The sequence below is a fragment of the Hoplias malabaricus genome, chromosome 13 (genome assembly GCF_029633855.1).
Source record: "Hoplias malabaricus isolate fHopMal1 chromosome 13, fHopMal1.hap1, whole genome shotgun sequence".
Classification (NCBI taxonomy): Eukaryota; Metazoa; Chordata; class Actinopteri; order Characiformes; family Erythrinidae; genus Hoplias; species Hoplias malabaricus.
Window position 1 is genome coordinate 33,481,009 of NC_089812.1, and position 21,594 is coordinate 33,502,602.

Sequence of the window (21,594 nt, forward strand, 5' to 3'; positions counted from 1 at the left end):
CCGTTGAATGTTGTCTTATTCGAGAGGTCAGCACAAAGACAAACTCGGCCTCTTCCCAAGGTTATTTTTAAAATCGATATTGCTTTAATAGTTAATTTGTTTCTGTGATTTAATGCTGCATTTTCAGTATTTGTTTTCCAATGATGGATCAGCACTTATTCAGATGAACTTAACGCTTTCTACTGTACAGATGGTTAATGTTTATCAGCCTGAATATTAGTAACAATCTTTAGAAGCTCTTGGTGGACCTGGGGGTTCTTAACTCACTCACACGTGTTTAACAAAACGCACTACAGCTCTTGTGATGTTCAGGATCCTGATATTAGTATTCCTGCCTGGCCAAAATATGTTACGGACATTAAAATGTGACCACTGACTTATTCAGTTTGTCTCTGTGGTTCTTCCTCCTGCAGACAGCTGCCCCATTCTCCTGAGAACCCTATCGCTACGTACAGCTCTACAGAGAAGCGCTCCATCAACCTGACATGGGCTCAGGCATTTGATGGCAACAGCCCCCTCATCCGCTACATCCTGGAGGTGTCAGAGAATAGTGAGTGAACCGTGGAGAATGCCAGAAAAGCCTTGAACAATGAAACAAGTGCAAAATGCCTGCAAAAGTTTATAGATATTTCTTATAATTTGTGAAAATGATCAAATGAAATGGGCCAATCTGGAGCAGCCGTGCATCACAGTGTTCACTGCAAATCATGGGCTGGGGGCATATAAAGCGATGTGATGGAGAAACACCATTACATTTGGGTTGAAATGGTATGGCATTGTGATACAGAAATAGATATTCAGCATAGCTACCTCCCTTTCCTTCTGCTATTTTGTATGAATGACGTTAATGACAGCCATATAGAGTGCATCATTGATATAGTCCAAGACACACATTTCTTTAATTGTAGCCTATATAGTTTTACGTGTTTATTTTGACGTTGGCTTCGTTTGGATGTGTCTGTGTTCAGATATTCTTGATTCAAATCCAGCAGTTGCCAGGTTTCACAGGTGATTTGGAACAGGGATATGACCAAATTGTGGGCATTGGCTCTCCAGGACCAGACCCATTTGCTTCTGCTTGACTACTGACCACTGTACCCTCTGTGTGTACCTGTGTCTCTTTCTCTGTGGGTCAGATGCTCCTTGGACAGTGCTCTTGGCCAACATTGAACCAGAGGCAACCAGTGTCACAGTGGGTGGTCTCATCCCTGCCCGCTCCTACCAGTTCCGCCTGTGTGCTGTCAATGACGTGGGCAAGGGCCAGTTCAGCCGGGAGACGGAGCGGTCAGTTGACAACACTCTCTTTTTTCTTTTCCTTTTTTACCATTAGCACTTTGTTAGAACTGACAGCTTGACAGAAACTCAACAGTTTTTTTTTCTTATTTAAGATAAGGGCAAATCCAAAACTGAATTGACCGTAGAAATAGTGGACAAAGGCAGACATGGACTGAAAAGAAAAGGACAGGAGCCACAGGGAGGTGGATTGGTCAAAGGAAAAATGATAAGAAACCGTTCTGGGGGTGGGGGGTGGGGGTGCCATTTCATTTCATTTTGTATATGTAATTTCATGGTACATAAACAGAATTGCCCATATATTAGGTACATCCACCTTCCTGATATTGGCCATTTTATCAGGCGTACACCTCCAGTTCTGTGCAAAATTCAGTGACCCTTTATTTCCTGCCAAAATGGCCTTTAGATTCAAGGTTTTTCTTTTTTCAGGTGATATTTCTAGGTAGATTTGATGTTAGATAACCTGTTTACACAAGGAAGGAGAAAGTCAATGGAATGATGTGAAAAAGCAGTAGATTTAGAAAATGGAGTTACAGAATTATGAAAAGGACTAGAGCGAATAGGACCATTCAGTCTTTGATTACGGATCTAGATGTTTGGATCTAAAAGGATGTGTACACTCTCAGAAAAAAGGTACTATACAGATACATTACTGTCACCAAAGGTAGAAACGGAGTAAATGCACCTTTAAAGGTACAAGAGTGTTTTTAAAGTCCAGGTGTTTTCTGTAAAGGTATATTCCATTTGATTTCATTTTTATATTTAATATTTGTAGAATTCTGTAAAATAAATACAAAAAGTGAACATCCAGGGTGTGGACATTGAGATTGTGAAGGAGAATAAATACCTGGGCGTATAAACTGGACTGGTCAATAAACACAGATGTCTTGTACAAGAAGGGACAAAGTCGTCTCCACTTGCTGAGGAGGCTGAGGTCCTCTGGGGTGTGCAGGACACTGCTAAGGACTTTTTACGACTCTGTGGTGGCTTCGGTGATCTTCTACGCTGTGGTCTGTTGGGGCTGTGGAACTCTGATAGGGACAGGAAGAGGCTGAATAAATAGGTCAGAAGGGCTGGCTCAGTCTTAGACTGCTTAGAATGCTAGCAAAACTGATATTGTGGATAACCCCTCTCATCCCTTATATGCGACTTGAGCAGCTCCTTTAGCAGACGACTGTTACACCTTCAGTGTAGGAAAGAGAAATACCGAAGGTCATTCATACCTACTGCTGTTAGATTATACAACACTCACCATATGTAATATATACCATTATCTGTCTTTGCACTCCCAGTATTACAACCTCTGCCCTTTCCCAACAATGCGAATAATCATGTGCAATAACTTCTCACGTGTAACCATCTCTGTATAGTTGTATGGGTTATATGTTTGTGAGTATGTGAGTTTTTAAGTCTTTTTCTCCTCTAAGTCTTTTTTATTGCATTACTCTTTTTTCCCCACTTCTTAAATTTATGTGCTGCTGTAACAAGTGAATTTCCCCGATGTGGAAGTCAAGTCTTAAAAACAGAAAATAACTCCTGATGAAGTGGGGTGTATGAAATCAGTGTAATTTTAAATCTACAATTAACATAGACCATAGTACAGTTATGTTCCCTAACTAAAAGTACAAAATATGTGCCCTTGCGTGGACTTCTAGTGACAGCAAAAGGTACCACCACAGTGTAGGAATAATTCAATAAAAGTGGGTGGTCAGTATTGTACCTTGCTGGTATGGATATACTGTTTGAAAGTATCGATCATATTTTTCGTCGTGCCATTAGTCAGTGGTAGCCTCTGGCACAGTTTCTGACCACAGGATCTCTACTGGGTTCATATTTATGTGCACTGTTCTCAGGCCAGTAGAGACATTCAAGTGATTAAAACCCTATCAACGCTGTTGCATCTGATACACTTATACACTCTTAAAAATAAAGGAGCTCCAAACCGTTCTTTGAGTGATGCCATACACGAACCAGATATGGGTTCATAAAGAACCAGGTTCTTCATGGAAACCAAAGTGGTTCTTCTATGGCATCGCTCAAAGAACCTAACACATGTTAAATGCTTGGTTTGATTAGTGTGCCATTAAAAACAAGCATTGAAATCATTTTGTTGTCTCCACTGTAGGGAGAATGGAACATTCAAACAATGTTTTGTCGGTGATAGCAGGATTTTAGTGTTCATTGATGGTGTGGTGTGTGATTGACAAGTGTTCTAATGTTTGAAAGATCTCCTAAATAGCAGATGTATAGAATAAAATGGCTGGTGTTTAATAATAACCCTACTGTATATAATTAAGCTACAGAAAACAAGCTGCAGGACACTAGCCTGGCTTGGAGCGACTTAATCATCTACGTATTGGGGTGCAGTCAGGGCAATTAAGGGCCTTGCTTTTTCCTATTGTGCCTGAGTGCTTGTAATCCCTGAGCTTCAAGCTGGGAGATTCAGCCAGGACCAAGTGTGGCATTTTCACTGGGGACTTAGCGCGTGGCGGGAAAACAAAGAGCGGGGGCCACAATCCCCATGTAGCCTTGCACTTAAGCACACAAGGACACACACAAAGGCCCTGATGAAAGAAGCAGAAAGCTTTCATGTTGGAGGTAGTGGGAGAGGGGGGGGGGGCAGTATTCCAGTGTAGAGGAGGAAGTGGTGCTTGCTAGCCAGGATGCTGAAGTGCTGGTGGATATTTATGCGCTTGTGTCTGAAAGCTGGCGTCTAGTGGAGTTTCAGAGGCAGTTTCTCCTTCAAAAAAAACGCACCCTGATCCCATGGGATCTATCCTGACGTCTAAGTAAAGGAGCACATGCGCTTAGACATATACACACTTACATATCATCACCTAAGAAAGAGCCCCGAGGGAGTGTTCCACAATACTTCGGATTATGCACGTCAGGCAACAGTTTAACACGGATTTGATGTGTCGTGGATTAATATTAATGGTCTCGTGTTCTGATCTGTGGCATATTTGCCTATCAAAGTCACCCAACCCTGGGTTTGGCTCGAAAAATATTCAGAGCACGGCTCGCTTAAACGGCTTCTCAAATCAGTTCGATGCCCGCCTGACGAGCGCGATTGGACGCGACAGAGTTGATGATGATGTTTATTGAAAATCAGAAATCAAGCCGGGATCAGATATATATTTTTTTATATTTCTTCCCCCCCAAAAAAGGCATGAGATAAAGTAAACATCTCCGTCGGACTGCAATATCCTGCTATAGCGAATCAATATCCTGCCACCCAGAAAGGCAAAAGCTCTGACCCAGCTGTCTACAGCGAGAGAAAGCTCTTCAAACAGGGAGCTGCAAAATATTTAAAAGGGAGCAAAGCTGCAAGACTCAGTGCTGATGCAACCCTCAGTCAAGAAGGAAGGCCTGAAAAGGCAAAGTAAGTCAGAAGGCTGCTCCTCTATGACATTATAAAGAATTCTTTCAAGCTTGATGCTGCAACACCAAGCCGTGCTCTTGGGCAAAGTTTGAAGCGCGACTTGGGATTCAATGCAGTGCTGACGCAGACACATACACACAACCCAGCTCATGCAACCAGTTACAGTACACCGCCTCTCAGACGTTAGGAATCGCTTATGTTAATATTTGTAGGCTTATGTAGACATACACTACATCCTGAATTTTGCAGGCCCTCCTCTTATAATGAGCGAATTCTTCTATTATACGATGAACCCAGTCATAGGTGAAACAACAGCTGATACAGTCTCCGAAGGTTCCGCATGGCCTCATGCCAAGTCTCGGATAGAGGAGTAGAAAGCCCCCCAGCACTGAGCTGTCAAACACTGGAGCTCTATCTATGACTTCAGGGATGAGTTGGTGTGGTGTTTCTGATCCAGAAAATTTCATCCAACATCAGTATCTGACCTCACCCAAAGCTCTACTGGCAGAATGCCACCAAATCTCTGAAGAAGTGTTCCAACGTTCAGCGTAAAGCCTCACACATTTGTGTTTTATGTTTTGCCGTTTGCGCTGTTCGTTGGGCAGCACTTTGGTCAATTTTTGTTGTTTTCAAACGTGCTCTATAAATATAATAGTTTAAGTTGTATTTCATCATTTCTAATTCAACATTTGAAGTAAGTTTGTAACAGTAAAATATCATTATGATAAATAATATTCCGTAATTATATGTTTACAATTCGTTCTTGTCGAATAATCTGCCTAGAGATTTGATCACCACATTTGAACAGGAGGCGTGCTGCATATTAATTTTTATTAGAACCTAATCCTCGATGCCATACAGCATTCTCAGGCATTTAAAGATTGCAGCTCTGTTTATCATTCTGAATACATCTGAATAAATCTTTTTACAGCTTGCTAGCTTCTTACTCATTATTTCAAACCTGTGAGGTTGCACAGAGCAAGCGTATTAGAATCAATTCATGCATTTATCTGAAACCAAATTGCTTTTATATTATTGAAAACCATGGATCCCAAACTTCTCAGCAGTGTCTCTTAAAATGTTAAAAGACTCGTTCGTATCTCGTGTAAATGAGTGTGTATACAGGTAAGGATTGGACGAGGTTGTTGAACATTCTTAAAGATTCAAAACATACGCTTTTAATTAATGTATTCAGCTGCTTTAATGCGCACCTATTGGGGAGATGTGTTAAATTATGCATGCACAGTTGGTCTTCTCCATAGAAAAGCATCAGATAAAATGGGATGCTCAGAAGAATCTGCAAAGGAACCTAAGGTCACCATACCTAGTGCCAAACAACTACTAAATAGATTAAAAAAACGGCAGCTCTGCAACGGAAGAACTGTATTTTTTTAGAGTGATTAAGCACCATTCATTTCACTTGGGATGAATTTGGTGTGGAGATTGTGATCAACAAAGTAGAAGCTGTTACTGTGGCAAAAGGGAACAATCTATTTAGCAGCACTATTCATTTCAGCAGATATGTTGGCTGAGTAAACGCCTCCAAACATATGGCCATGTAGTATATTAATTTCTCAGTCTGTACAACACATATATAAATACAGGGTGGGCCATTTATATGGATACTTCTTTATAAAATGAGAATGGTTGGTGATATTAACTTCCTGTTTGTGGCACATTAGTATATGGGAGGGGGGAAACTTTGCAAGTTGGGTGGTGACCATGGCGGCCATTTTGAAGTCAGCCATTTTAGATCCAAATTTGGTTTGTTTAACATCGAGCCCACCATTTTTTTTCTTGTGAAATTCCCAATAAGTTTGATGTGTCACATGGCCCTCTTCCCATTGAAAAAACAAAAGTTGGATACAAAATGGCCGACTTCAAAATGGCCGCCACAGTCACCACCCATTTTGAAAAGTTTCCCTCCTTCCTGCCACAAACAGGAAGTTAATATCACCAACCATTCCCATTTTATTAAGGTGTATCCATATAAATGGCCCACCCTGTAGCCTTAGCTTTAAAACCACCTGCTTGTTTCTAGGCTCACTGTCCATTCTGTCTGATGGTAGTCCATCTGTTGCTCTGCATGCATTGCAAGCTCCCTTGCACCGTGCTTTTCAGTGATCAGGACCCTCACTGGTCCACCACGAGAAGGTTTCATTTGGCTCCAGTGACACTGATGAAGTGGTGATGTGTTAGTGTGTGATGTGATGGAACGAGTGGATCAGATACAGCAGTACTGCTGAAGATTTTAACCCCCTGCTGGACTGAGAATAGTCCACCAACCCAAATTATCCAGCCAACAGCATCCTGTGTCCACTGATGAAGGACTAGAGGACGCTTAACACGAACTGTGCAGCGACAGATGAGTTCTGTCTCTGACTTTACATCTCCAACATGGACAAACGAGATAGGTGTCTGATCCACGTTGTACCATTTCAACGCACACTCCATCAATCACATGCTCAATGCCAAGCATTGGCAAGTGGGGTGTACTGACGAGTGTATAATATATACTCCCTCATACTGCCATCCTCCGCTATACAAACGAATACAGTCCATATGCCTTTATCTGCTTAAACACAGGTTGCCAGAGCTTCCTTCTAATACCTGCACACTCTCTCAGATCACAGGCTATTCTCTGCGAGTGTGTGCTGAGTCCTTGGGGGGGTGACATAACAGCTTTGAGAGTGCCGAGCTTCCGAAGCATCCGCCTTTGATCCTAAGCGCCGCGTTTTTATCTCGGCCCCAGAACTGCTCTCTCACCCAGGAGAAATCAAGATGTCAACTTAAATTGATTTAAGGAGAGCCCGGCTGCTTTTTCCTGCTCCCCGGCATTAGCTCAGTTTTTTTCCTCCTTCTCTGTGTTGGCGCCTTTGATCATCATCATGCTCGGCTAGAAACCCGGCTCTCAGGGTCTCCCTGGGTCTCCCCGGGTCTGCCGTTCACAGCCAGGCCTTTTTGCTGTGGACTCAGGTGGCAAAAACCGGTGGAAGAAGACAGGGACGCAATCGTTATTCTCTCCCCTTTCTGGCCATTTAAATCCACACACACACAAAGAGAGACAGAGAGCACAGAACACAGAGCAAGGCCTAGTGTTTATCTTCCTATGATGAAGACTTTGGCTTCTCCAAAGAGACTTTCACATGAAACAGTGAAACATTCTTTGATAACTTCCCCGCAAACTCTATCTGTTTTTCCTCTGTCCCCACCCCCTCCTTCTCTCCCTCCTTGTCTGTTGTCCCTCACTCTCTATCTCTCCATCCCTTTCTCACTCATTATTTCTTTCCTTTTTGGTCCTTTTTTAGTCTCTCCCTTTCTTTCTTTCTATTATTTTTCTTCCTGTGCCCCCTTCATCACTACATTCCCAGTTCTGAAGTGTTCTAAATTAGAAATGAGAAAACTGTATTGATAAAGTCTGGTGTAAATGGCTGTGCCGTTGGCGCTGGAGAAACTGGAAATGATCCGAACTCTTTCACAAATCACAGTCTGTTGCCTGATCTCTCTCAAAGCTCTTGTGTTTGTGTGAGGGGTGTGTCTGGGCTTACACCACCACACACACACACAATTTGATAGATGTTTGTCTAATTTTCTGGACTGACTTCAATAGGAGTGTTAAGTTTTCTGAGCAGCACCACTGGCCCTATCTCTGGGAGATGATGAGTTTCATCCCTGTCCAATTACACAGTGCTAGCGGCAGTTCAGAACGATGCAGATGCATGTGTTAGCTTTCACCTTCTCAGCTTGACATTCACTGTGTGACTGGGGGAAAAGACACCAGCCGTCTGTTACAGACGTCTTCAGCTGCTCCACTGTTGTAGGCCTTCTCTGTTAAGATTTAGCTGGTATTGTCAAGTTGAATTGAATAAAGAGGTTTACATACAGTTGAACATCTGTACAAATACACACACGCAATACCTACAATACGTAAATATCTACGTTTACATTTGCATATTAAGATTTGCTACTTCGGCGGCAAGGTGGCGCAGCAGGTAGTGTCGCAGTCACTCAGCTCCAGGGACCTGGAGGTTGTGGGTTCGATTCCTGCTCCGGTCTGTGAGGACTGTGGTGTGTTCTCTCTGTGTCTGCGTGGGTTTCCTCCTGGAGACTGTCTGTGAGGAGTGTGGTGTGTTCTCCCTGTGTCTGTGTGGGTTTCCTCCGGGTGACTGTCTGTGAGGAGTGTGGTGTGTTCTCCCTGTGTCTGCGTGGGTTTCCTCCGGGTGAGTGTCTGTGAGGAGTGTGGTGTGTTCTCCCTCTGTCTGCGTGGGTTTCCTCCAGGTGACTGTCTGTGAGGAGTGTGGTGTGTTCTCCCTGTGTCTGCGTGGGTTTCCTCCGAGTGACTGTCTGTGAGGAGTGTGGTGTGTTCTCTCTGTGTCTGCGTGGTTTTCTGCGGGTGCTCCGGTTTCCTCCCACAGTCCAAAAACACACGTTGGTAGGTTGATTAGCGACTCAAAAGTGACCATGAGTTTGTGTGTGTGTTGCCCTGTGAAGGACTGGCGACCCCTCCAGGGTGTATTCCTGCCTTGTGCCCAATGATTCCAGGTAGGCTCTGGACCCACCGCGTCCCTGAATTGGATAAGGGTTACAGATAATGGATGAATGGATGGATTTGCTACTTCTTGAAAGACAAAGCGATACCTTGGTCTATTTTGAGGAGTCCTATATCTACACCCTGAGGGAAGAATATCAAGTTCTAAATGACGTAGGTGCTCTATCTTACAAACTGCAGAAAACCTGCCGGTTTTAAATACTCTACAAAGGAGTTCCCCATCTGTTATTTGGATGTATTTTGTTCTTCACGGTCAGCTTACCATGTAATCAGAGTAGAAGAAAGAACTGGTTCTGTAAAAGGCTTATTAAATAAAACAGTCATTTTCAAGTTTATATTAAAACAATTTAACATCCTAAGAATGCATTAAGTGTCTAATGTGGAGGGAGAGAAAAAAATCTTTCTGAAATCAATTGCTATATTTTTGGTCTTAGGGTTTTAATTGAAGGAGCTGTCCTCAGACCAGCTAATAGAGTCTTTACCACTGGCGTTTGTTCTGGTTTAACAAATTTGTCCCTTGTCCCTTTATGTACAGAGATTCACTGAATATTTTGATGGTGTTTTACACCGTAGAAGGGGAAATATCTAAAATTCTTACCATCACTCATTGCACTTAAAACGTTGGATGATTATTGTTATTCTAGAACTCTTGTAATGTGGTACAGCATTATTGCTTTTTTTTTTTTTTGTAAGTGTAAAATGCCACTGTAGGTCGGCACAGTGGTGCAGCAGGTAGATGTCGCAGTCACACAGCTCCAGGGACCTGGAGGTTGTGGGTTCAAGTCTCGCTCCGGGTGACTGTCTGTGAGGAGTGTGGTGTGTTCTCCCTGTGTCTGCGTGGGTTTCCTCCGGGTGACTGTCTGTGAGGAGTGTGGTGTGTTCTCCCTGTGTCTGCGTGGGTTTCCTCCGGGTGACAGTCTGTGAGGAGTGTGGTGTGTTCTCTCTGTGTCTGCGTGGGTTTCCTCTGGGTGACTGTCTGTGAGGAGTGTGGTGTGTTCTCTCTGTGTCTGCGTGGGTTTCCTCCGGGTGCTCTGGTTTCCTCCCACAGTCCAAAAACACACGTTGGTAAGTGGATTGGCGACTCAAAAGTGACCGTGAATGAGTGTGTGTTGCCCTGTGAAGGACTGGCGCCCCCTCCAGGGTGTATTCCCGCCTTGCACCCAATGATTCCAGGTAGGCTCTGGACCCACCGTGACCCTTACAGATAATGAATGAATGAATGAAAAAATGCCACTGTCCTGTTTTTTTTTTTTTGGAACATGTTGCAGGTGTCTAATACTAACAAACAACACAAGTCAACAGAATAAAACATTACACCTCCAGCACAATTTATTCTTTATTATGTCAAAATGGATTTACAAATGATTCCTTTCTGCTTCTGTTTTCATTTCACATTACCAGCTGTTTTGGAGCTTTGTTTGCAGTTGTTCAGAAGCACTGCTAAGTAGCTGATAGATTGATTTATCAGTAACTCCTAATGACACCCGCCTCCATCCCATTTTTTTTCTCAGGCTGACGTTGCCCGAAGAGCCGCCCAGCGCCCCTCCCCAGACGGTCATCGCCAGTGGTCGTACTAACCAGTCCATTATGATCCAGTGGCAGCCTCCCCCTGAGAGCCACCAGAACGGCCCACTGCAGGGCTACATCATCAGGTGAGAGCCCACAGCCACACACACTTCATCACACACAAACACACTCTTCCTATCGGAGTGGGTTAGACAGGTAGGCTTCAATTCAGCTTTAATTACTGAACTCGTGCGCAGTCAGCCGAGCAGCAGTCCCACCAGGACCTGGAGCACAATGCCGTAAATCCAACAGAACGGAATTAACTCTTGCATTGTTCATCCGAGGCCCGTTTAACTCTGCATGGTGTAAATTGGACCTGAGTACTGTTAGAGTTAATGTCCCCCCGGGACTCAAGCTTGTATATAAATTGGACATAATAGACACATTCATTGCCATAGCGAGCCCCAACTGAGACAAAGGGGCGGGAGGTGGATCCATGCCCACGGTTGGTTTTATTAGAGGGTTGTTCCACAAGTCATCGTGATTCACAGAACGAAGCAGCGAATCCTCTGCATGAGTAAAAAGTGGGTAAATCACAAGCGTGTGCTCAGCCATTCAAAACAGAGCTGAGAGGAAACAAACAGAAAACCTTGACAAAGGAAACGAGACAAAGGTAGAGACTGCATCGCTCCAAACAAATCCCAGGACTAAATGAATAGTCTCACTCCAAAATGCTGTAGCAGTTTTGAATTTAATGAGTTTTTGAGAAGAACAGCAGCTGATGTATAATGGAAAACGTTTTCTTTCCCTAATAAAGGTGGTATTAATCATAATATGACATTGATATATTTTTGTACATGTAAAGCGTCCCTCTACAGAATATATTGTGACAATAGAAGGTTCTTGAAAGGAGTCTCTAGTCACTTTGGAATGAACCTTTCATAGCGCACGCCGTCACAGTCCAAAACAAAGCCATATCTATGAATAACTTAGGTGAGGGGCATAAATAAAAATTCTTATCTTAAATGTACGTTACAAGACTTAAGTCCCAGACTTTTCTGTTGGTGCATTTTGAAAGTTTTACAGAATAAATTGGGAAGAAGCACTTTCTGAAACAAGGTTATGATTGCAAGCTGTTGGAGCTGTTGCTTTTGTTAGTTTGTGTGCTCCCGGTGTCACCCAGTTTGACTGTATGGGTCCAGGTACTGCCTGTCAGGTCTCCCAGTGGACTGTCAGATCAAAAACATCACCAATCCAGACCAGACGAACCTTCTGCTGGAGGACCTCATCATATGGACCAATTATGAGATCGAGGTGGCTGCATACAATGGTGCAGGTCAGGGCATCTTCAGCCAGAAGGTCACGGAGTGGACGCTACAAGGAGGTGAGGACTGACAAATGACAATTTTAATAACAAAATTTTGTGAGGTTACCGTATATATACCGTCCATTACCGTCATACACAACATGCAAGATTTGAGGGGGAAGTACAGTGTGTACTGAGGTTGTGTCAGTGTTGCTGAGGTGATTGGTGTATGAGGCTATGTTCACACAGCAGGTAACAGTGGCCCAAATCTGATTTTGTGATCAGATCTGATAGTTCTGCTGTCTATCTGACATCAGGTTAAACAGATCACACTCCCAAACTGACTCACGCAAAAGGACGATGCTTCAGGCAATGACCAGAAGGAAATGTCCATTTCCGTGTCCTAAACACCTCAGACTCTCAATGGCTGGAGTGACATAAAAGGCACATGAATTCTGGTCTGGCCGTTTAGAGAGAGTTGCATTGTCATAGATCGGATATGGATCAGATCTTAGTAGCACATTTGAAAGTGGCCCAAATCTGATCTTAAATAGTCACTGATTCAGTGCGATTTGTGCTGTTCACACAGCGACACAAAGAACACACCTGCGTCACATATGAAGAAAAAGATCGGTTTTGGGCCACTTTGGAACGTAGCCTGAAGAAGACTCTGGTTGAAGCCAGTAGTGGATCTTTTAATGCTACAGAAATACAGTAAAATGACTGTACAGTATCAAATTAACTGTAAATTAACCATGTTTTACTGGTAGATACGTTGCCAGCACTTTAATATTCTTTTCCACAATGTACATCTGTTTTGCTTGTCCAGAATCCGAACATGCAGCTACAGTTGTGAGGCCGTGCTGTTACCTACACACAGAGTATCGATCCTCTCAATGGAACATTTGTCATAAAACATTCTTGCATCCTGAGTTGTAAATCTTTTGTGCTGTTTCTGCCCTCCTTTAAATCTCACTTAACTCTGCTCCTTTTTTTCCTCATTCATCGCTGTCTTTTTAAATGGGCCATGCTTCACAGTGCCCACGGTTCCCCCCGGCAACGTCCAGGCCGAGGCTGTCAACTCCACCACAGTCCGTTTCACTTGGAGCGCCCCAAGCCCTCAGTTTATCAACGGAATCAACCAGGGCTATAAGGTTAGCACCTCCCTACTGCTCTCTAGTGTTCAGAGTCAAAAGAGCTATTTTGTGTCTTTTTCGTTTTCCATTTTTTTTTTGACATTTGAAAATACCTGGAACACAATGAACTGACCAATAGATGTGGTCCAATAACAACTTTTTACACGAACTCTCATTGAAAGTTTGGTATGTTTTTAACTTCTTTAGTCCATACATTAAGGGCTTGGACGTGCAGCATTTCTCTCCAAGTCGAGATGTTTTGTTTTTGTTTGTTTCTATGGTATTGTTAAAGGAATCGATGACGGAAGATTTGGATTGTCACTTTTAAGTTTTCGTACTCCAAAGGTAACTACTCAGTCAAGACTCTTTAATATTGCACTGGAGCTAAATGGCTAATTTGAAACAAATGGCATGTCTAATGCTTTACAATTAGATGTTTTCATTTCATTAGATAAAATAGTGAACATGTATTTACGAACAGAAACCAGGGGCAACTCTTTCATCTTACACTTAACAAACCTCATTCGGTTAAGGAAGTCCCAGATAGACTCAAATGGTTCTTGTCCACTGTATACTACCAACACCACTCGGCTGTACTCTGCTTTGTAATTAGGCAGATTTGGTACCTGGTATATGGATCTGGGTATTTTTTAGGACATTCTCACTCAAGGTTCCAAGCAAACCCATTAGTTTAATTAGTAAACCTTGCAGAACACTGACTGACAAGGGAGACTTGTAACAAACTAGCCGTTTGTAAAATCTCCAAGCTAAAGTAGAGATCACAACTGTTTTTATCCGACTAAAGTGCCAGTTAATACAATTATGCAGTGGTATTTTTAAGATTTTCAAAAGTTCCTTGGGTTGGTGGCCAACAAAAGACAAAAGACTTGGATGGAACAACAGCATGGAACAATAGAACTAAAGGTATCTGTCTGAATGGGTGCGTGGAGCCCAGTTTAGTCCCAAAAACAAAAATAACACACAAACACATGATGAGTAAACAGAGCTTAACGACTGCTGCCGTTGTTGTGGTTTCCAAAGCCCATTGTACCCATTGCAGATGGTGTTTTATGACATCACCAGTCTTTGTGAAACTTTATTATTGTTATTGGTAATGGGTGTTGAGATATATAATAGTGTAAACACAATATTAGTGTTTATTAAAATATTACTTTATTTTAAAATATTAAGCATTCTCTCTCTCTCTCTCTCTCTCTCTCTCTCTCTCTCTCTCTCTCTCTCTCTCTCTCTCTCTCTCTCTCTCTCTCCTTTCCATTCCTTCAGCTGCTGGCCTGGGAACCGAGCCATGAGGAGGACATTGCCATGGTGACAGTCAGGCCAAACTTCCAGGACAGTGTCCATGTTGGATATGTCACTGGACTGAAAAAGTTCACAGAGTACTTCACATCAGTGTTGTGTTTCACCACACCGGGGGACGGCCCCCGGAGCCCCCCACAGCGAGCCCGCACACATGAGGACAGTGAGTACAACCACTTTACACTAAATTCGCATTAACTGTACTGTAGCATGTGTCACTTTACAAGAAAACAACAACAACAGAGAACACAGGCAGAAAGAGAGAAGGGACTCTGAAGTTCACTCCTAGATACCCAGCTGAAATCTGTTCTTAGGGGCTAGGGTTGAAGTGTTCTGAACCCTCTTAACCTAGAACTACTACAACGCACCTGTCCTTTTCAAAGACAAGATTGAATAGTGTAATATATATGCATGAATACATGGGAATAATAGTCAACATTTTAATCACAGTTAACTGTAACAGATGACTGCGTAATTACTTTGAAGCACTGAATAGTATACTTTAAAGAGCATAAGTGTGTGAGAGAATGAATTGCAAGTCATTTCTATGAATGGCACTGGCACAACTACTTCTTACAAACAAAATTCTTAGAAAAATGTTCACAGTTCCAATTGGATTTGGATTTAAAGGAACACTATAAATTACCTTACAATTACAGCTTCAAAATCATTGTGATATTTAACTGATCTGTAACAGTAGAATATATGGCTCAGCACTGCAGAAAATACACTATGTACTTTTTGGAGTAGGGTAGGGAACCAGCCCCTTGCCCCCTTGTTTCAGGACCGTGCTGTAAAAGTGCATTACCGTTTGCAAATGTAGGGGGAGCCCAAGAGCAAAAATCTAATTACTTTCTCTAACGTTGTCCGAAATTAAACTGCACTTACAGAATCACTGGAGTGAAGTAGTTATGACTGAGGACTGGTAGATGAAATGGTCCTAGCAACTCATGCCTGCTTTAACTGTTTTGAGAATGCAGCCTCCAAGTAGCATGTCTCCCAAACTAAACTCAAGAACCACTGAAATGGACATCTGTTCATGCATTTTTTACTTGACTTTTCTGACTCTGTCCTCAGCCCCAGGACCAGTGGGCCATCTGAGCTTCACCGAGATCCTGGACACATCACTCAAAGTGAGCTGGAAAGAACCACATGAAAAGAACGGCATTCTCACCGGTGATTACGCTGCCCACACACCTGTTTGTGAACCCTGGGGAATATGGCCTGTTTTCTGTGTTATGATCTCCTTATGCTGTGGTTTCAAGCTTAACCTACTGCACTTTTCCGCTGTAGGGTACCGAATCTCCTGGGAGGAGTTTAACCGCACAAACACACGGGTCACACACTACCTGCCCAACCTCACACAGGAATACCGTGTCACCGGGCTGACCGCTCTCACCACCTACACCATCCAGGTGGCAGGCATGACCTCCAAGGGTCAGGGCCAGCTCTCTTCTTCTACCATATCCTCAGGAGTGCCCCCAGGTAAGCAACAGAAAGCAACATGAAAGAAGACAAAGGAAACGTTTGGTTTCTTACATGCATGCACCTATTTTTAAGTGATTTAGCTGTAATTTAGGGTCGTTATGCTTGATTTTATACTAAAATCTCACCCAGTAGATTTGGAGGGCTCTTCCGTCCCATTTTTCCAATGCATTTCTGCATTAAAATATGTACATATATTATTCTTTATTTATTTTTTGCTTATCACAGTTCCCAACATGCCTTACACATATGTCATATAGTTATTCATCAGGCTTCTCATTGTGATTATTATTATGTTTCCTAGGGCAAACATGAGCAATTTGGTTTCTTCTAGTATTAGCTAATCCATGTATCCACACCAAACCTTCAAGTTGCATCATTAGAAGGTGTTATTCAGTTTTAAACTGGAAAATCTGTCTTTAGAGTCTACTGTGGCACAACTAAAAGCCTGTCAGTTGGCATGTATCTAACAGATGTAGTGGTGGTTACATGAATCATTGGCGACAGATTGTTTCCTTTAATGAAAAGTGATTCAGTAAGTGTTACCAACAGTATGTTCACAAATACATGTCGTGTTATGGTTATATCATTATATCATATCATTATAAAGCCCCCAGTGTGCAATACGGTTTATGTCCTGCAGATGTTGTTGTTAGTGTTGGCTAAGTAAAATCCAATAACATTTTATCATGATCTACTTTGTAGATGTTCACCTTTAACTTGTTTGAAATTAAATATTAATTGGAACATAATGAAATGTTTTTCATTCTTTAATGTCGCATTTGCACTGACATTAAATTAAGCCTTACTCCAGCAAATATGCTAACCTTAATCGTAGCTCTGCGAATAATGCGGAAGGGATGATCCGCTGTGGCGACCCCTGAAGGAAGAAGGATTGTAGCTATGCTAATATGCTAATACTAACACGGTTGATAGTGTGCTTACCTAATTTTTATGTTTAGAATTTAGAAACCCACATGTTGGTAGGTGGATTAGCGACTCAAAATTGTCCATAGGTGAGAGTGTGAAAGAGAATGTGTGTCGCCCTGTGAAGGAATGGCGCCCCCTCCAGGGTGTGTTCCGGGGAGGCTCCGGACCCACCGCGACCCTGAACTGGATAAGCAGTTACAGACAATGAATGAATGAATGGATTTTGGAGCATTTCTATTGGTCTACACATCAGGAAATTTTTACACAGTGTTAAAGACAGCTGTTCTGTTCAAACACTGTAGTAAACAAAAAATGTACAGTAGTTTTATTGTAGCTTAGCTACCAGCTAAATACAATCAATATACAGTGTAATATTATTTTGAATTTATTTCAGTTGTGACCATTTTACAGGAACTAACTGTAAATTATACGGCAAACAGTTAGTTATAGCAAACTACAACTTACACAACAATACACTTATACGCTACTTTAAGAAACGAATGTTACTGTAAAAATTATACTGTAATTTACTGTAAATTAAAGCAGTGGTTTATATTTGTGTTGTAGTTGTATAGAGTTGGGGTGAATAGTCTTTTTTTCAGGGGTGTTTTTACAGCTCAGTTCCCTTGTTTCCTCCTGTTTCTTTTTCTGCAGAAATGCCTGGACCACCCACTAACATCGCCATCTCCAACATTGGACCGCGCTCAGTGACCCTGCAGTTCAAACCCGGCTACGACGGCAAGACCTCCATCTCCCGCTGGGTGGTAGAGGCTCAGGTAATGTCAACAACTTCTGTCTCTCTCCCTCAAGCTGTCTCCATTTGCTGCCACTGAATAATAAGAATATCCCTGTCTTTCTGTCAGATCGGTGTGATAGGGGAGAACGAGGAGTGGGTCATGGTCCATCAGCTGTCTAATGAGCCTGACGCACGATCTCTGGTGGTAGAGGGTCTCAACCCATACACGTTCTACAGGTACCTTTCTAAATGTCTGGGGGAATAGCGCTCCATTTTATTGTGCAGTGTGACAAATCACACCAACAGACACTCAAAGCAGTCCTCCAACATGGGTCAGAGAGCGTTCTGTTTAGTTTAATCTAGTAATTAATAAAATAGAAAATAGAAATTGAATATTGTTGCCATGTCATTGTCAATGTGACAGTGTGGTCCCTCATCCTCATAAATCAACTGCTTGTAGGTTTCGCATGCGTCAAGTAAACATAGTGGGCACCAGTCCTCCAAGCCAGCCCTCCAGAAAGATCCAGACCCTGCAGGCTCCACCGGACATCGCCCCTGCCAATGTGACCCTGAGAACGGCCAGTGAGACCAGCCTCTGGCTTCGATGGGTGGTGGGTGGATGTCCAAAACATTCTTCGAATCAAACTGCATTTACAAAGACACAGTTTAACAAAAGCTACAGTACATTTTTGTTTACATGAGGTTAAAAAAGAGGTTAAAGTGTGACACTGACACACAGAGCACCCCCTGTGTTTTGCAGCCCCTGCCGGAGTGGGAGTACAATGGGAATCCGGAGCTGGTGGGCTACAGGGTGCAGTACTCTCGTTCCGGCTCCAAAGGAGGAGTGCTGTCCCACGTTATCTCAGACAGACTGGAGAGAGAGTTCACCATAGAGGATCTAGAGGAGTGGACAGAGTATGAAGTCCGCGTACAGGCCATCAACGGCATCGGGTCTGGGCCATGGAGCCAGCCGGTCCACTCCAGGACCAGAGAGTCAGGTGTTCTGAAAGATTTCTGATTTTTAACTTTGACTAATATTGTTAAAAGCTAAAGAAATATAGAGTTCTTCAACAGTGTGGGACAACACTGACCGAACTGTTTATATATCCCTTATGCAGTGCCTTCCAGTGGGCCGGCCAATGTCTCTGCCTTTGCCACCACCTCAAGTAGCATCCTGGTCCGGTGGGGGGAGGTGCCAGAACCAGACCGTAACGGCCTTATCCTCGGCTACAAGGCAATCCGTTTTTTATTTCTTCAGTTCCCTTCAGTTGTAAATCTATAGTATACACAGCACTCGATAAAAAGACGTTTTGAATGTACTCAGTTGTTGATATACTGGTTTTAACGAAGAGAGTCTGTCTATCAGGTGGTGTACAGAGAAAAGGACTCAGACTCAGCCTTGCGTTTCTGGACTGTGGATGGGAACACAAGCCACAGTGTCCAGCTGACCGGCCTGGACAAATACGTCCTCTATGAGATCCAGGTGCTGGCTTTCACACGAATAGGAGATGGTGTGCCCAGCTCACCTCCAATTTTGGAGCGCACTTTGGATGATGGTAAGGCATCAAACCATATCACCATATATACAGTGTGTGTGTATACACTAGGATGGGCGATATGGCCCTAAAGCTTCACAGTAAACAACAAAACAAATACAGAATAGTTGCTGTGAGATTCTGCTTTGGTTACTGTTCATTGGCTGTTGATTCTCCTCGTCCTCAGCCGGGTGTTTCAGCTGGAGGTGGTGAAACAGATTAGATGTTTCCCCTTTCTGTTGTTAGAGGCTTCTTTCATTTCTTACATAATACCATTGTTTATTATACATCAGATATTTTGTAACCAAACCACCTCCAAATGGCTGAAGTCACTCCTCTTTTTGGAGCAAATTCCTCCGCCTCAGAGCCACTTTCCACCACACTTCTCTGTGCCTAAGTGACTCGTGTATAGAACATGTGCCGTATTATGAGTGTATTCATCACTGCTTTCAGTTCCTGGTCCCCCAGTGGGCATCCTTTTTCCTGAGGTCCGAACCAATTCTGTTCGGCTCATCTGGCAGCCGCCTGCCCAACCCAACGGCATTATCCTTGGTGAGTTGGAATCTATCAGTTCACTCAAAAGACAGGGGGCTATTGTATGCTGTAGAAGAATATATTATAAGATTTTCTCATGTGCGCCGTCTCTTCCAGCTTATCAGATCACCTACCGGCGAAACTCCTCCAACAGCAACTCGGCCACGGTGGATGTGCTCAGCCCCAGCGCACGTCAGTACACAGCCTCTGGACTGAAACCAGAGAGTGTTTATGTGTTTCGCCTCACAGCACAAACCAGAAAGGGCTGGGGGGAGGCTGCTGAAGCCCTGGTGGTCACTACAGAGAAGAGAGGTGCAGAGATAGTTACTTCAAATATTTTCGTACTGTTGTATGGTCAATGATACTTTATATAGAGTACCACGCCCACTGAGGGACGCTTTTATTTCTGTTTTGGGCCATTTTCCACGTATTGTGAATGTACAGCACTTGTCAAAAGTTTGGACATCTTCTCAGTCAATGTTTTTTCATTGTTTCTACGTTGTAAAGGAATGTGGAAGACATCAAAACTATGAAGGAACACATACGGAATTGTGTAGTCAACAAAAAAACAGAATATGTTTTATACTTTAGATTCTTCAAAGTAGCCGTCTTTCGCTTTGATGACAGCTTCACACACTCTCTCCATTCTCTCAGTCGGCTTCATGAGGTCGTCACCTGGAACGGTTTTCAGTGAACAGCTGTGGCCTCGTCGAGAGTTAATCTGTAGAACCGCTCCCTTCTTAATGTGTTTGATACCATAACTTGGGTTGTGCGGAGGTAGGGGTTGGTACACAGTTCTATACCGTGACTAGCGCTATTCAACCAGTGACTGATGAGAAGATGTGTCCAAACTTTTGACTGGTACTGTATATAGTTACATTACAATTACAGTTAATGCTGTAAAAATGGGCTTTCTTTGCACTAAAGAAGATTTAAAGTGCAACAAATTGATTCTCCCTCAGTGTGGTATTGATTGAATATGCACGTTCAACAGATTTGTCTAGTTGTTTTAACGGAGCTAATGACCTGTTTTCCATGAATATATAACATTCAATTGCTACCCGCCCTGTGTTGCATAATCAAATTAATGTAATTTATACCGTTCCCCTCTGCAGCTCGTCCCCAGCCTCCCAGTCGACCTTCAGTTCCCCAGGAGGACGTCCAGGCCCGCAGTGTGCTCCTGTCATGGGAACCAGGCAGCGACGGCCTGTCTCCAGTCCGCTACTACACCGTACAATACAAAGAGCTGCCCAGTAACAACTGGACCGTCCACTCAGCATCAGTCAACCACGAGGCCAGCTCCTATATAGTGGACAAGTAAGACAGCATTGTTATACAAATTGGAATCATCGTCGCTGAAGTTCGAACGCAGATAAGAATGTGGCCAGTGTTGTAGGTCGTGTGTTTGCTTTGTCATCTTATATATGTGTGTGTGCTTTGCCCAGGCTCAAACCCTTCACCTCCTACCAGTTCCGTGTCAAGGCTACTAATGACATCGGGGACAGTGAATACAGCGAGGAGAGCGAGGCTATCACCACTCTGCAGGACGGTAAGGCCCTTGGCTTCATGTTAGAATAAATGACATTGATCATGGGGATTGTGCACTGAAAATCCTCCTTTTAATCGACAGTGAGACTTAATTATGACAGTGCACTTGCTGTAATTGTCAGAATAATGCTGTCTCTGCTGGATCCGATGGGGGGAAAGCTTTATCATTGCCTAGTGGTCCATGCTCCAAGAGGATTTGTACAGTTCAGGAACTGTTGACTGAACAGACCATTTGTTTGTCTTCCATTCAGCTCCAGACAAAGCCCCCACAATCCTCTCCGTCACGCCACACACCACCACCTCCGTGCTGGTCCGCTGGAAGGTAAAACCCCTATCA

The 21,594-nt window shown here is 43.2% G+C and overlaps 1 protein-coding gene across 1 annotated transcript in view; it reads left to right on the forward strand.

The window, feature by feature from the left end:
* Nucleotides 1-21,594, forward strand: part of sdk2a (sidekick cell adhesion molecule 2a) — a 174,216-nt gene that overhangs the window by 117,846 nt on the left and 34,776 nt on the right. The window contains exons 14-32 of the mRNA XM_066642524.1: nucleotides 414-550; nucleotides 1,137-1,284; nucleotides 10,736-10,876; nucleotides 11,933-12,114; nucleotides 13,075-13,190; nucleotides 14,457-14,652; nucleotides 15,567-15,665; nucleotides 15,783-15,974; nucleotides 17,559-17,680; nucleotides 17,768-17,877; nucleotides 18,101-18,251; nucleotides 18,401-18,638; nucleotides 18,759-18,874; nucleotides 19,007-19,196; nucleotides 19,629-19,727; nucleotides 19,827-20,021; nucleotides 20,825-21,026; nucleotides 21,155-21,258; nucleotides 21,509-21,579. Of these exons, the coding sequence (XP_066498621.1) occupies nucleotides 414-550; nucleotides 1,137-1,284; nucleotides 10,736-10,876; nucleotides 11,933-12,114; nucleotides 13,075-13,190; nucleotides 14,457-14,652; nucleotides 15,567-15,665; nucleotides 15,783-15,974; nucleotides 17,559-17,680; nucleotides 17,768-17,877; nucleotides 18,101-18,251; nucleotides 18,401-18,638; nucleotides 18,759-18,874; nucleotides 19,007-19,196; nucleotides 19,629-19,727; nucleotides 19,827-20,021; nucleotides 20,825-21,026; nucleotides 21,155-21,258; nucleotides 21,509-21,579 (2,809 nt within the window). The remainder of the gene's footprint in view (nucleotides 1-413; nucleotides 551-1,136; nucleotides 1,285-10,735; nucleotides 10,877-11,932; nucleotides 12,115-13,074; nucleotides 13,191-14,456; nucleotides 14,653-15,566; nucleotides 15,666-15,782; nucleotides 15,975-17,558; nucleotides 17,681-17,767; nucleotides 17,878-18,100; nucleotides 18,252-18,400; nucleotides 18,639-18,758; nucleotides 18,875-19,006; nucleotides 19,197-19,628; nucleotides 19,728-19,826; nucleotides 20,022-20,824; nucleotides 21,027-21,154; nucleotides 21,259-21,508; nucleotides 21,580-21,594) is intronic.